At 53.9% G+C, this 15592-nt stretch overlaps 1 protein-coding gene across 1 annotated transcript in view; it reads right to left on the reverse strand.

Moving 5' to 3' along the window:
* The window catches only part of TTC7B (tetratricopeptide repeat domain 7B), a 254369-nt gene extending 238777 nt beyond the window's left edge, over nt 1-15592 (reverse strand). The window contains 1 exon segment of the mRNA XM_030319778.1: nt 15457-15592. Coding sequence (XP_030175638.1) covers nt 15457-15577 — 121 coding nt within the window. The 5' untranslated portion in view covers nt 15578-15592.

The raw sequence follows: 15592 nt of genomic DNA on the forward strand, positions 1-15592 counted from the left end.
AAGCATTTAGGTCTATTCAAACCAATCCCGCGGTGGCTCCGATCCAAGAGGAAAAACAAACCCCTGCTCAAGTCCAGCCGTTGTCAGCGTCCCCTGCACCTCCGTTGTTGCCCTGCGAAGTCAGCCAGGTTCTCCATTTCTTGGTCTCAGGACGACTTCAGTGAATTTCGTCTCATTTACTTGGCTTCTTGTAAGTCACAGGTACCCCAGCACCTACAGCACTTGTCATCCCCTCCCCACCAGCAAGTGACAGAAAAATAGACACTGGGATACTGTCAGCAGGAGCATAAATCGGTACGAGTGTCGACCGAGGGCAATTAGCAACATCTACAGAACGATTTATGTACCTGCACCATCTGACCCAGAAATTCCAGGCTTAGGAACTTATCCCATACATACGTGCACTCCTGAGCACCTACGTGTACCAACGGGGATGTTTCTACATACGGCCCCACTGGGAACAGCACAGGACAGAAAACCTGCACAGTCCTCACTGCGGCGTGCCCCACGTGATGGGACATAACGCGTCCCTTACACGGAAGGAAACGGATCTACATACGGTCCCGCGGTACCTGACTGCACGAGCGGCCCCAGCTCTTCATACCCCTGAACCCACATGCTTTCTGGCCTCTCACACTGAACGTGGGCTTGGCCGCGTAACTTGCTCTGATTGACAGGACAGACGCAGACACGTGTGACACACACAGAGGCTCGGAAAAGGGCTTACTCGCGTCTGCTTTCCTCTCGCTTCTCTGTGACCACCTTGAGAACGCAGCCGGGCTGGCTAAGAAAGGCCACAGGGAACACAGCTGAGTCGTCTCAGCCAGGCCCAGCCACGGGAGAGGGCCCAGACAAGGGCAGGTCCATCGCGGAGCAGACCCACAGCTGGCTCCCCTGGCAAGCCCAGAATGGTGAAAAATAATAAAAGGTGGCTATTTGAAGGCACCAAGTTTGAGGATGGGTTTGTTACACAGCAATAGGTAACACTGTCAGAGAGGGATACAAAACAGGGTATGCAGTATGTTACTATTGTGTGTGAAAACCAGAAACCAACAACACTCTTTCTTATACACATACAGATACGCTGGCTATTTCTTTTTAATTTTTTTTTAATGTTTACTTATTTTTGAGGGAGAAAGCACAAGCAGGGGAGGGGCAGAGAGAGAGGGGGACCCAGAATCCGGAGCAGGCTCCAGGTTCTGAGCTGTCAGCACAGAGCCCGACGCGGGGCTCGAACTCACAGACCGTGAGATCATGACCTGAGCCGAAGTCGGACGCTTAACCGACTGAGCCACCCAGGCGCCCCATACACTAGTTCTGAAAGGACCCCCAGGAAAGTTCCAAGAGTGGCTACGTCTGTGGACAGGAGCAAGAGGACACAGGGATGCTGTAGGAATAAAGTTACTTTTCTCTCTTGTATTATTTGACTTTTACTACCATGTACATTCATTGCCTGCATAAAACATTAACTAGTTAATTTAACAAGAAAAGAGGGGAGGGGCGCCTGGGTGGCTCAGTCAGTTAAGTGTCCGACTTCGACTCAGATCATGATCTGGTGGTTCGTGGGTTCAAGCCCCACATCGGGGCTCAGAGCCTGGAGCTTGCTTGGGATTCTGTGTCTCCCTCTCCCTCTGCCCCTCCCCTGCTCGGGCTCTGTCTCTCTCTGTCCCTCAAAAATGAGTAAATGTTAAAAAAAAAATTTTTTTTAATAAAAAAGAAAAGAGGGGAGGTGGACCGGGATGGGGGGACTAAATGAATGATGGGCATTAAGGAGGGCACTTGTTGGGATGAGCGCTGGGTGTTATATGCAAGTGATGAAGCACTAAATTCTCTTAAAACCAATAAAATAATCATAATAATCAAGAAAAGAAGATGGCCCGTGTTGGAGTGTGCTGACTCGGGAGTGCGTAATCTGGTCACCCACAGGGGGCTGGCAGGACCTGGCCCGTCATCTCAGAACCAGGTGAGGGAGGTCTGGGTCTGCAGTTATTAAGTAGAACTCGTCACCACTCTCCCTGGGCCACCAGCCTCCCACGTGCACACTCTCCAGGCCCCCCGCATCCTTCCGAGGCTGTGGCAATCTGTCTCACCTGGGGGTGCCTGGACAGGCTGTACCTCCCTCCCTTCTCCTGCCAACAGCCCAGGCGTCGTGTGAGCTGCAGTTCAGGGTCACCTTGGAGAAGCTTTCCTGCTCCCTTGGCCTGACCTCAGAGTGCTGCACGCATTAGCCACCAGCCAGCATTTACTTAGCACCTGCCAGCACCCGGCACGTACAGTGGTGGGTGAGGCAGAAGCGTCTCTGCCCTCGTGGTGCTCACATTCCAGAAGGGGAGACAAACCAGGAAAAGGCCAGGTAGCGGTAAGAGACGCGCAGAGAGCTAAAACAGGGCGGCGTGGCAGTGCGCGACTGGGTGGCTACCTGAGACTGGGCGAGCCACGGAAAGATCTGAGGGAGGAGTATTCTGGCAGCCCACGGAAGGGCCCTGGGGCAGGAACGCAGCTGGCATGCGTGAGGAACAGCAAGAAGGCCGTGTGGCTGGAGCGGCGGGGACAGATGGGAGCATGGTAGTCAGAGAGGCGGGTAAGGGCAGCCACGAACACACTGTGGCAGACTGTGCTCAGGAGTGTGGCTTTCCTTCTCAGAGCATCTGGAAGCCTCTGGAGGGGGCGGGGAGTGTGCAAGCAGGGGGTTGAAGTGATCCGGTTTAGGTTTTGTGAAGACCCCTCCCTCCGCCGTGTGGAGAACGAACTTGGGGCTGGAGAGGGCGAGGCAACGGCAGGGATGGTTGGAAGGTCACCGCAGAGGAGTCTGGTGAGGGGTGACGGATGCCAGGACAAGGGGGCACAGGTGAGAAATAGTGCCGAAGGGGAGAGACGGGCAGAGGGGAAGACGCGATTTGGAGGTAAAAATAAACAAGATTTACTAATGGGTTGGACCGGAGGTGTGGCACACAGAATAACACCCCCTGCGCCCCAGAGATGACTGTGCCCTAATTGCAGGGACCTGTGAATATGTCACCTTACATGGCAAAAGGGACTCTGCAGATGGGATTAAGTTAATGGCCTTGAGATGGGATTATTCCGGATTACCTCGGGGGCACCACCGAGTCCTTGGAAGAGGGAAGTAGGCGGCTCAGAGGAGGAGATGGTGGTGAAAACAGGTATAGTCACAGAGGAAGCTAACTCCTTGCTCTAAAGATGGAGACGGGGCATGAGGCAGGGAATGTGGGCAGTCGCAGAGGCCAGGAAGGCAAAAGCATGGATCCTTCCCGAGAGCCTCCAGAAGGAACTCAGCCCCTCTGACACTTGAGGTTAGCCTAAATGAGACCCACTTCCAACCTGTGGCCTCCAGAACAGTCAGAGAACACAGCTGCATTGTTTCAAGCCAGTAAATGTGTAATAATCGGTGACGGCAGCAATAGGAAACAGATGCACGAGGGATGAGGAATGGACGGGGATTAAAGACAAATTCTTTAATCTCAGATATGACACTGCACAGTGGAGTAGACAGTGGTACCGTTTTGCCGTTTACTGTAGGGGAGGAGGAATAAGACCAAGAGTTCTGCTTCGACAGACTTAAATAACATTCGATATCCAAGTAGAGACATCAAATCGGTGGATGGAGGTCGGCGTCAAAGCTGGAGGAGAGTGAGTGAGCGAAAGGACCAGGTTAAAGAAACCGGGACTGCCTGTTACAAAAATGGAGATGAGAAGTTTCCAGAAAGAGGGAGTGGCCAAGCGGGTTAAAGGCAGCTGGAATAGGGAAGAAAATAAGAGCACAAACGTAACCACTGGATTTGGCAACAGGGAGGCAACATCGGAGGGTGACCTTGACAGGAAGAGCAGCGGGATGGGCAGGGACACAAGCTCCGAGAGGGCCGAGGAGACAAAGGTTCCTCGAAGAGGCTTTGCTGACACAGAGCAGAGAGGCGGGCAGTGAGGAGACAGAGACGTGGGACTGAGGAAGGTTTTTACAGGAGAGTCTTGGGTATCTATGAACCCTCTAGGGCATGATCCAGGAAACAGAGAGAGACAGAGAATTGATCCAGAGGCGAGGAGAAATGCCAGAAGCCGTGAAGTCCTGAGGAGGCTCCAACAGGGCGATTGTGAGCCAAGGTGAAGGGGGTGCAGGCCTTGAAAGGAACCGGAGCCTCCACACGGTGACAGGAGGGAAAGTGGACACAGATTCGGTGGTGGGAAACAAGGGGGTTTCCTAACTGCCTCTATTTCCTCGCTAAAATATGAGGCAACGTCATGAGGTAGGAGAGGATGCCATCCAGATAAAAGGCCTAAGAAGGGAAAAGAATGCGTGAGAGCAGGAATACAAACATGCCAGAAGCGTGGCAGTGCCTCCGAGGTCACTTGTCATCAAGTGCAAATGACGCGCAAGGTTCCTCCCGCAAAATGCAGCACGCAGGGGCAGGCCGGGAGCTGGGCTTAACCGGGGTAGGGCCACACAGCAGGGCAGAGAAGAGAAGGTCATGTCACCCGGCCCCTCAAAACCCTCCGGGAGCTCCCCTTTCACCCGAAGTGAAAGCCAAGATCCCTGTACCTTACCACCTTGGCTCTGACCTCTGCCCTGTCACTCTCCCCTTCACACCCTGTCTCCAAGGCACACAGTAGGTACTCTTTAAATATTTCTGAAAGGAATGAGTCAATCTCTAGTCTCCCCTTCACGGACAGGACCTAATCAGGTACCTCAGCCCCCCTCAGGCGTGCCTGGCATGTAGCTGGGATATGATTGTTGACCGAGACCCCGGCCTTCCCATTTCCACCTCAGGGCTGCCTCTGTTCCCCCTCCGCCATCTTTGCTTGAATTATGACCCGGTTCAGAGGACCTGGCCATTTGGATCTTGACTGAAAGGCAAAGATGCCATAAGTCAAAGATTAAGGAGCTCAAAGAAGTTGGCAGAAAGCTATATTCTGGGAAACTCTTGGTAGTTAGAGTCCAGGCTTCAAGCCAAAGCCTTCTGCCCGTGTTCACGCACAATGCAGAAGCTGGAGGGACAGGATGAGAGAGTAAAGTGTGGGAACAGAAGACAATATTTCCACTGCACTGGCAGAATAGATAAGTATACTGGTTTAACACACACACGCTCATACACACGCACATGCACACACATACACACACACTTCCCTAGAAAAACCTAGTCTAAGAAGAGAAAAGGTAACTTGAAAGTCATGATCTTGGAGTTGGTTTGGCCTGTCCCCAGGGCTCAGCAGGACAGGAAATGACTCTAACAGGGCAGGGGGATGTTATCAGGCCAGCCCAGAAGGCTTGGAAAGGGCTCGCTCAGGAAGCTGGCCCCACACAGACAAGTTAAATGCATACCCACACAGAGCCGGCAAGCATCTCTTGAAGATTCAAAGCTCTAATCCTGTCCCTGCCCTCAAAGACTACAGTGTGGGGCCATCAAGTCCAGGCACAGTGGGGTGGAAAGACCACCAGGGACACTCAGAAGACAGGTGAGGTAGGATTTCTCCAAGTGAGAGTCCAGGCAGAAGGAGACGCCAAAACTGGTGTGTGCGGCAGGGCAGAGGTAGGAAGGAGGCTGCCCCGGGCCGCGGGGCAGCTGCAAGGGGCCTGAGGGACCCACCTTCCCAGGCCTCCAGGCCCAAGACTCAGTGGAGAGCGGAATCTCTTGGCCTGGCGGGCCAGAGAAAGGAAAGGCATTTACTGCAGGTCCCTGTGCTCGACATGCCCAGCAATATCACCTCACCGACTCAACACCCCTTACTTGAGAAAACATACTGCTTCTTCTTGGACTCAGAACCTGCAAGGGCCAGAGAAGGCAGTTACTCAAGGGAGGCAGGCCTCACAGCAAAGGGGCTGAACCAGCCCACAGGTGAGGAGACTGGAGGGACAAGGAGAGGCAGCAGGGAGCCCTGGCCACTCAGCAAGTGTCAACCCTACAGTTGCACAGGAGACACAGGAAGATAAGGTCATGGGCATTCAGTCAGCCTGAACAGCAGTCCATCAGCCAGAACTTACCCAGAGCCCCAGGCAGGCGGGGCCATCCAGTCACCTGAGGGACGATACCAAGAGTCTTAGCCTCTCAGGTAGACACTCCCTCCCCAGGACCTCCTCAGCCCTCGTCCTCTCCCACTCCCACTCCCAGCACTGAGCATGTGTGCTACACTAGAGCACAGGGTGGGCCTGGGTGGGCCTAATGACCACGGCACCCCAGGCCCTCTCAGGCAGCGGCTTGGCACCCAGTACGCACTCAGCAGGTGTTTGAGGAGGAAATGAATCCGAGTTAACTCCTCAAGGGCAGCGGCCAAGGTGTTCACTGAACAACTAATTGAGTACCTACCGTGTGTCAGACATGTTACTGGTGCTTGAGATATAGCAGAGAACAAAAGAGCGAAACAGCCCTGCCCTCATGGGGCTGACAGCCCAGCGGTCACATTCGTTGTTGCGTCCCCAGTACACATCATGACACCCCCACATCCTATCCCGGCTCATTAAAGTGCAGGATGGAAGGCTGCAAGGAGAGGGCTGGGGAGTCTGTCAGACCTGGCGTGAGGCCCCAGGTCCACACTGACTAGTTCGGGGACCCAGCTAACAGCGACTGCCGTTCAGCTTTGGGCCTCAGCCACAAGTCAGTACAACGGGACCCCACCCCAACCCCTCCTGCACGGCTCTGCTATCCCTGTTGTCATTGTCACCCTGCCTGCTTCCTCCTCCCTGTAAAGGGCTGAGTATCTGGACCTTTCTAACCTCCTTCCACACACAGTCCTCCTGATTCAGGCAGGCTGCTGCAGATGACTGCTGGTGCCTGAAACTGCATTCTCTCTTTTACTCCTCAAAACAACCTTTGAGCTAAAGAGGGAGGCTCGGGGAAGCTGAGTAACTCACCCAAGGCCGGACAAGCAGCATCAGAGCCGGGATCTGAACCCAGGTCTAATTGGACAAAGCCCTGCTTTGCACCGGGTTCCTTTCCTCTTTGCTAAAAACCGCTCCATCTGCTTAACAGGGTGAACTACGGGCCTGCTTGCCCAGGCCTGGGGGGTTCCCAGGACACAGGATTTTCAGTTCTGAAAACCAAGAAAGCGTCAGGCCGACTGGGACATGTTGGTCACCCTAAAGCCACAGCCCTGCCCAAGATCCTCCTCCTGGCACTCTGCCAGGCCCCTCCCACTGTCGTCTCAGCGCACCCTGCCCTCAGCCCCCCAGTAACCCAGCGGCACCCTGAAGCCTCGTAACGCGGTCATTGCTCTCCTCAGGCTGCAGGCGGGGCACACTGTGCCCACCACTTGGACAACCGTGTCTAAAATCTGGTCCTGGAACTTGCTGTGCTCCAACCACCTATGCTCATCAACAATCGTGCTTCCTGAACCCCAACCCCACTATGGCTTCCTGAAGCGGAATTCGGACCCAGCATGGGAATCTGAGTTGCTAAGCAGCCCCCAGGCGACTCAGCTGCCCAGAGATTATGTGACTACCCTGAGCTGGAAGCTCCTCGTGGCTGGTGACCCCCTCACTCTATTTCTTCAGGTGCAGTCCCCACGCATAGGAGGTACTCATTAAATGCTAAGGATTATGGTTGAGAGCAGGGCTTCCAGACCCACTTGATCACACAACCCACCTAAGGCTCTATTTAAAAATGCACACGTCGGGGCACCTGAGTGGCTCAGTCAGTTAAGCGACCGACTTCAGCTCAGGTCATGATCTCATGGTTTGTGGGTTTGAGCCCCATGTCAGGCTCTGGGCTGACAGCTCAGAGTCTGGAGCCTGCTTCGGATTCTGTGTCTCCCTGTCTCTCTCTCTCTGCCCCTCCCTTACTTGTGCTCTCTCTCTCTCTCTCTCTCTCAAAAATAAATAAACATCAAGGGGGCAGATGTCCAGCCCCCACCTTGGACCAAGGGAAATCACCTCCCCACCGGAGAGGCCTGGGAATCTATGATGTCCAGGCTCCCTTAGTTCAGTGCTACTCAGAATGGGTGGACGGACCAGGAGCACTGGCATCACCCTGGAGCCCTGCCCCAGACCCACTGCATCATCAGAATCACTAGGGATGCGGCCCAGCAAGGCTACTTGGTGATTCTTTGATCTGACAAGTTTAGAAAACAATTTGTTGGTATAAAGAAAAATGGAACTAGAGTGAGAAGAGGGTTAGAAACCAGCTCGATGAACATCTCCAAACGTCTGTCCACTTATCCCCAAAAGAGAATTACAACCCCCGACCCCATTCCTCATGTGGTCATTGTGATGCCCAGAGCACGGCACACAGCAAAAGCTCAGGAAATGCTTGTTCATTCCCTACTCGCACTGTTTTAACACCCAGGGAGTCAGGAAAACTAAGGCTTCGGAGAATCAAGTGAGGGGCACAAGGTCACTCAGAGGGCAAACGCATGCAGATTCTGACTCCAGGTCTAGCCAGCGTCCAAAAGGACCACAAAACGTCTGCTCCGCCTTGCTCTGGCACGTCCCCCTCCACCGCACTTGACGAGCAGGGGCAGACACACAGGGGCTGTGGCCACACACACTGCTAGGTTTCCTGTGGCTTGTGACTGCCCTCTCTACGTTACATGGCATTCATCTGACCCAGCTGCCAAATGCCTGCTCCTTCTTGTCTTGGTAGTTGATGGAGAGGGTTTTGAGAGGTGTCGGAAAAACCTCTTCCCTTCTCTTGGCTTCTCAGATGGGAAACACTGGCTTTCACAGAACGCCCTGCAACCCTCCGCCACCCGCCAAGCATGAGGTCACCCAGCGGGGCAGGAATCTACCCAAGTGAGGTCAACGTGCATCAGAAGCGGAGGCCGTTCCCGATGGCGTGCCCGGTGCAAAGCTGGCAGGGCAGCTGGGGGTGCCCCGAGTGAGCGAGGAGGTGTACCTGCTGGAGGGCCTTGGGCGGCAAGTAAGGAGCGAACCCAAGTCAGTGTGACTTCAACAACAAGACGTTTATGACCCCACATACAAGCAAGTCCAGAGAAGAGGACCTCCCGTCGCCTGTTCCAATCGCTCAGAGGCCTCCGCGCGAAAAAGTCCGGGCCCAGTTGGCCGCACAGCACGCCAAGCGGGCTGACAGTTCATCCCAGCAGAACCACAGCCCTCGGTCCCCTAGAAGCTGACCGCCTGGGTGAGGAGACAAGACATGTGCCAAGACAGGCCACATGGGGGAGGAGAAACAGCCCTGGACTGGGGGATGGGAGACCATAAACCCACCACCATGGGCTATTTATATTCTATGTGTCCCTTTGCAGCGACTGCTCGTGTGTTTTGATACAGAAAGAGTGACATGTTTTATTATCAAGTGCTGCCCCGGACCCATTGAGAGGGTCACATACTGGCCAGCATATGGAAAATTTCCAGTATTTCTGGAAAATTCTACATTCTTAAACGCAGCTGGCACCAAGGGTTTCAGAAAAGGGATGCTGAATGTGTATCACCCCTTCCCATGTGGGGTTTCACAAGGGGAAATAACGCTCTTAGTTAGGAAGGAGCACAGCCTCACTTTGAACCAAGCAACTGAACCGGTAAGCCAGAGCTCTGACCCACTCTGCTCTTTTCTGCCACTCGCCAGCTGGTGGCTTTGCAGGAGACACCTCTGTGAGCCTGTTTTCTCACCCGTAAAATGAAGAGCCAAAGACTAGATCGATGGCTTTCAAGTATGTTTTTAAAAGCACATTAGCTCTTCTTTCAAAGGAAACTTTAGGGAAAAGTATCGCTGCTCCGTTGTGTGAGGCCCGCGCACCTGGCCCCCAGGCCCCTAAAGCGTGTTCCCAGAGGGGTTCCTCAACCACGCGGTTTGAAAACCGCTACACAATGGGATCTCTCAGGACCCATCTGGTTCTAACACTGTATGGTTATTTTCTCTGAAGCAAATCCTTCTCTGTGAAGGGAGGACAGCTGGGAGGAACTTGAACCAGACCTTGACAGACGGGTAGGCTTCTGACTGCAGAGAGGACTTCAGAGCAATAGCGTGAGCATGGGGACAAAGACAGTGAGCAAAGTGAGTGTGAGGGTCCAATAGGCCAAACCAGCCATGGCGGGGGGGTGGGGGGAGGTTGTGGAGGAGACAGGGATGGGGGTGAACTCAGGTAATGGGAGGACACACCGGAAAGGCTGGCTTACCAAGCAGATCAACGTCAGGAATCCTCAGAGCCTGAAATCCCTCCAAGTCGGAGGCCAGGGAGAAGCTGAGCAGTCCCAGCCCCACTGTGTGCAGCCACAAAGTCATGGTCCTTCTGCCCTCTCACAGCAACCATGAGCCTGAGCCCCGGTGCTTATCTCAGAGCTATCAATATATTATTGTCAAATAAGTGAACCTTTGAATCCAAAAATCAGGACGTATGGTCTGCCACAAAGGTGCGTCCTTCAGAGGACAGACAACAGGACAGAATACGTGAAAGCAGGATGGACGCCCTAGGAAGGCCGAGATGAAGTGTCATCAAGGTCTGACTCGTGTCCTTCCCCACTGTCCAGGAACAGTCTGACGTCCTGGGAACCTCCAAAGAAGCCATTGCAAACCACAGTGACACCTTCCCACCCCACAGCAGACTCTCGGTTAAACCTCAGCCTTATTTCCAAAGAAGCCCCTGGTCCAGCAGGAAAGGCTCCAGAGGCCTGAGACCAGGGAGTTGTCCAGGAACTCAGCCCAGCTCCAGAGTAGAAAGCCACCGTGCTGGAGGCACCAATGCCTTGGGGAATATCAGTTATTGGCAAATGCAAGAACTTCACTCCCACTCAATGGTCTGCATACATTTTGAACCAAACTTTGCGCCACAAATATTCTTTGTTTCAGGCACCATTTCCCTACCTGCCCATCACCAAGAGGTACTTAAAGGGTCTCAAAATCACACTTAATCAGAACGGTGATGATCCCTTAAAGGAGAAACCACCATTTGGGGCCGAATTGTTGTAAGTGAGCTCAGTAACTGAGCTCACCTAAGATTAGCAGACAGGGAAAGGAAGGAAAAACAGACACTGCTTCAGAAAGGGGGTGGCTGTCTGTTGGGGCTGGCACAGGCTCCAAAATGCCTCTTTCTGTGCCTGAAATACGCGAGAGTCTCCACCGGGCACAAGCTCAAGTGTGTCATTTCTAGGCCTCCCATTCTTCTTCCCAGCCAGGTGATATCCAGGACATGGCCTGCCTTGTCCAGGGTTATACTGCGTCAGGTGGAGAGAGTAAACAGTGGTGTTTTGCATGTAGCAAGCTTTGCCTTTCTCACCCCATTTCTTCCTCACCGCCACCCTGGGGGAGTAGGATTACCAACCATATCACACCGATGAAGAAACACAGCCTCCGAGCGATTAGCTAACTGGCTCAGGGTCACCCAGCCAGCTACAGGTAGAGACTGGATGGAAGCCCAGGTGCCAGACCACTGCACTTTGTCACACAGCAGTGAACTCACCATGGGGAGGCTAAAGGGTGACATTCTGGAGACAGAAGGCAGCTGGGACTGTCCTCCTAGGGCCAGGACCGACCTACGAGCCAACAGGGAGCTGATGTGCTGTTCTCCGTCTTTACCCCCTCACCCCCCCAGGCTGCCACCTCAGCTCCAGGCCACCGCACCTCAGAACTCCCTGTACCCACAAATCTCCTGGATACCTTGTTAAGATGCAGATTCTGACCTTGCAGGTCTGGGGTGGGGCCTGAGAGTCCATTCCTCACGCGCTCCCACACGATGCCCAAGCTGCTAGTTCGCAGCAAGAATCTAGACTTGAGTCGAATTTTCTCCCACCTCAACCCGCCCCCCTTAACTTGTGTGGTCACTGTCCTGCTGGAACACACAGGGGCCTGGCATATCACTGCCACACATTTTGTGTTTTTGAGATGGAGTGGTTAAAATGGTACCCACAGGGGGCACGAGGCAGAAAATGGATTTGTGGGGTCTGTTTTCGGCTTGGCATTTGCCCTTTTCTTCCTTATCCACCTCTTGGCAAAATGTCTAAACCAATTTATCTCAGAGGAGTCAGGCTGGAGCAACGTGCTCTGAAAGTGTCTACTATTTCAAGCCCATAGCCATGCTCCCGTCCCAGAAGAAGCAAAAGCTGCTGAGTAGGAAGTCCTCTGCAGGCAGGTCTCCTCCACTCGGAAACCTCCCTTGGCTCCTACCTCATTCAGAGAGAAGCCAAAGCCTTAACCGTGACCTCCAAGCCTCAGGTGATCTGGCCCAGCCACCCCTCTACCCTCATCAGGCCTCTGCCCTTGAGGTCCCCTCCCTGGAACATGCTTGGCCACAGCCTCAGGTCCTATCTCAAATGCTGCCTTCCCAGTGAGGCCCTCCCTGGCCACATATTAGTATCCTCTGTGCCCCCCAACCACCCCTCTCTCAAAGCACTGCTGCCTCTTCCCCTCTTGAGCCCCCTCTGATACCACTTACGACCATCTGGCAACCTGCAAATTTTACTGAGTGAGTTTTATGTACATCCCCTTGCCCCTTCCCCACCAGAATGTGGACTTCACAAAGGCAGGGACATTTGTCACTTTTGTCTGTTTTGTTCACTGGTATATCCCCAGTGCCTAAAGCAGTGAGTAGCAAGTACTCGATATTTATGGAACGGATGAATGAACGAACAAATGAATGAACAAATGAAGAGCCTACATATTAAGATGTCAGACTCTGCGAGTAGCCCTGGGAGTCATTAGTTCCTGTGATCCCCGTAACAATCCCTGCAAACTCAGTCTTCAGCTCCCCTTCTAAGGTGAGGAGACTGAGGCTCTGCGTGGTTAAGTGATTTGGCCAAGGACACAGAGTCAGGCTCAGGCACTGGTCTGCCTCATTCCAAAGACTGTGTTCTGTTATGCCTGTGGCTGCCTTCAAAGTGTCTTACTATGAAAAACATGACAGTAACTCGCTTTCCTTATTTCAAGCAGCAAATGCTTTAGCCAAAGGATTTTGCCAAATCTGCCCAGAACTTGAGGTCCAGTGCACCCAAAAGGATCTAAGGGGGAGCTGGTGCCCTCAAACCCAGAAGGAAGTCCCACCGCCAGCCAAAGGAAGCCCCCAGCAGCCAAAAGAAGGGAAGGACCCTCCTTCAACATTTCTCTGAACCCTAAAGAAGAGCCACAATAATTCTGGTCTTGTTTCATCTCTTTCCTTGCTGTGTATTTTTACGTTCCTGAGCAATCTCTTTGACCTTTTTAAGGCTGGGTGGGTGACCTTTTGTCATCAACGACTGCTACAAGGTAGGTGGGTTCTGGGGCAGAAATCTGCCTCTCATGAGCTTCCCAAAAGCAAACACACACACAGACCCACGGACTGCAGTGCCCCCCACAACCCACTCCCCCAAAAGCCCCATAATGACTGAGGCTCAGGCCCCAGGGACCAGTCCCTGAGAAGGAAGCCAAGCCTTGGGAGGCTGTGAAGGTAAGATGGGTCCATACCACCTTAAAAGCCCATCTATTCCAAAGACCACCATAGTTTGAGTCGCCTCTCCCCCACTCATCACTCTCAATCGCCTTTCCTCGTCTGTTTTCTTTAAATCACCTCCCACTGGGGCACCTGGGTGGCTCAGTTGGTTAGGCGACCGACTTCAGCTCAGGTCATGATCTTGCAGTTTGTGAGTTCGAGCCCGTGTCAGGCTCTGTGCTGATAGCTCAAAGCCTGGAGCCTGCTTCGGATTCTGTGTCTCCCCCTCTCTCTGCCCCTCCCCTGCTCATGCTCTGTGTCTCTCTGTCTCTCAATAATAAATAAACGTTAAAAAAAATTAAAAAATAAAATAAATCACCTCTCACTATCTGAAGCTAACCTATATATTGATTTCTGTATTTGCTATCCTATCTCCTCAGAAAAGTTTCAGTACACGAGGGTAGGAGCTTGGTTAGTGCTGTTCACTTCTGTTCCGTTCCTGGCACAGGTGGGCACGCAAATATCGGCGCAATGAGTGAGTAAACAAAGCAGAAAACAGGTAGGTTCTGAAGAAGAGAACCAGGAGGGGCTCACAAATGAACCCATTTAACCCTAACATCAACCTGCCCTGAAGGTATTTTATGCCTACCCAGCCAGGAAGTGACAAAGTAGACCCAGGACTGTCCAAACTCCAAGGAAAAAATAAGACCTTGCTGCAGGTAACGAGAGGAGAAGCAGGAGGAGAAGCCGGTGAACCTTAAAGGAAGGGCAAGGTCAAGCTGCCATTGGGGCCCACGGGACCAAATACCATTGTTGTCAAGGGAGGACTTAGAGAAGAGTCAACACTTTCCACCAAGCTGAGCCCAGGTAGATCTATGCTTCCTCCATGCCCCTGGGGCAGTCATGGTACCCGCGTCCTTCCAGGAAACATCTGCCCAAAGCAGGGTACCACAGTTGAGAGTGTGCAAAACCAAGTTCTTATTTCAAGGCACTAATACCGTAAAAGGCACAGTCATAAACCATTCTTGAAGAAGACACGTGACATCCCTCTCCATTTCTGGGTAGTTTGAGGTTAGAGGGTTGAAAATAGTGTGATGTCTTTTCTTAGAGCAGTGCCATTCATTCATTCATTCATTCATTCATTCATTTGTTCAGCCACCATTTGCTCACAGAGCCTCAGGCTGCCAGAGATGATATAAAACACAAAACCTCTGCCCTCTCACCAGTCCACTGGTGCCCCTGGATTTTGGCGGGTACTAAAGGACCAGCAAATATTAACGATACTTGCTTCCAAAACAAATAAGGCCACGTGGAGCTGCGCTCTGAAATGGGATTTTGGATGCAATTTTGATTCGATTGGGTACAAGAACCAATTCACTCAACGGGGCCATAGACTAACTCCAAGCACCAGGTTCCTACTCAGTGGCTCCCTTAGGCCCCTTCCTCCTCCGGGCACCGAGCCCCTTGCCCATCCAACCCCATTCCTCCACAACATTCCCACCTCTCTCTACAATATTCTCTCTCTGACTCTCTTGACTCTACTTCCCCAAACCTGACCTCCCTAGGTCCACAGCTTTGACATTCTACTCTCTGAACCCCAGGACACACATCTCCCCTGCCTTCCCCAACCACCCCCGACACACACCCCAAGTCTGAGCTTCTCCCTGGAGCCCCTTGAACGTCATGTGTTTACAAACCCTATTTCCCAGGGGTCTCTGTTCGACACCCCCCTGGGTACAGCATACACGCACACACTGTAATCCCCTGCACGCTGCACGCTGCACGGGCCGGGCCGGGCCCGGGGGAGCACCCTCCCCCATCGCCTCCAACTTCTTACAACCCCAAGGCCGCCCCGGCCCCTGGGACCCCGGTGCAGCAGGCGGCTCCTGGAGCCCCCCGACGCGCGCACCCCCCAGGAGCCCGCCAGCACGCCGGAACTCCGGGACGCCGGGCACGGCCCCCGCCCGCCGGACGCCCCCACCGCGTGACGCCCGGGCTGCCCAGGCCCCGGCCCCGCGCACCTCGCCGGCGCGGCGCCCGCGATCCCGGCCGCCGCCCCTGCCACGCGCCCCTACGCGCCTCCGGGCCCGGCCCGGCCCGGCCCAGCGGAGAGCGCGGCGCCCCCCTGCAGCCCAGGCCGGCGCGCCCGGTGCCTACCGTTGGCGATGAGCTTGGCCGACAGCTGCTTGACGAGCTCGGGGATCCGCTCCCACTGGCACTCGGAGCGGCAGCGCTCGATCTCCGTCTCCAGCCGCGAGCCCGCCTTCCTGGTCGCCATCGCGGCCTGGCCGGG

This window comes from Lynx canadensis, chromosome B3 (genome assembly GCF_007474595.2).
Source record: "Lynx canadensis isolate LIC74 chromosome B3, mLynCan4.pri.v2, whole genome shotgun sequence".
Taxonomy (NCBI): Eukaryota; Metazoa; Chordata; class Mammalia; order Carnivora; family Felidae; genus Lynx; species Lynx canadensis.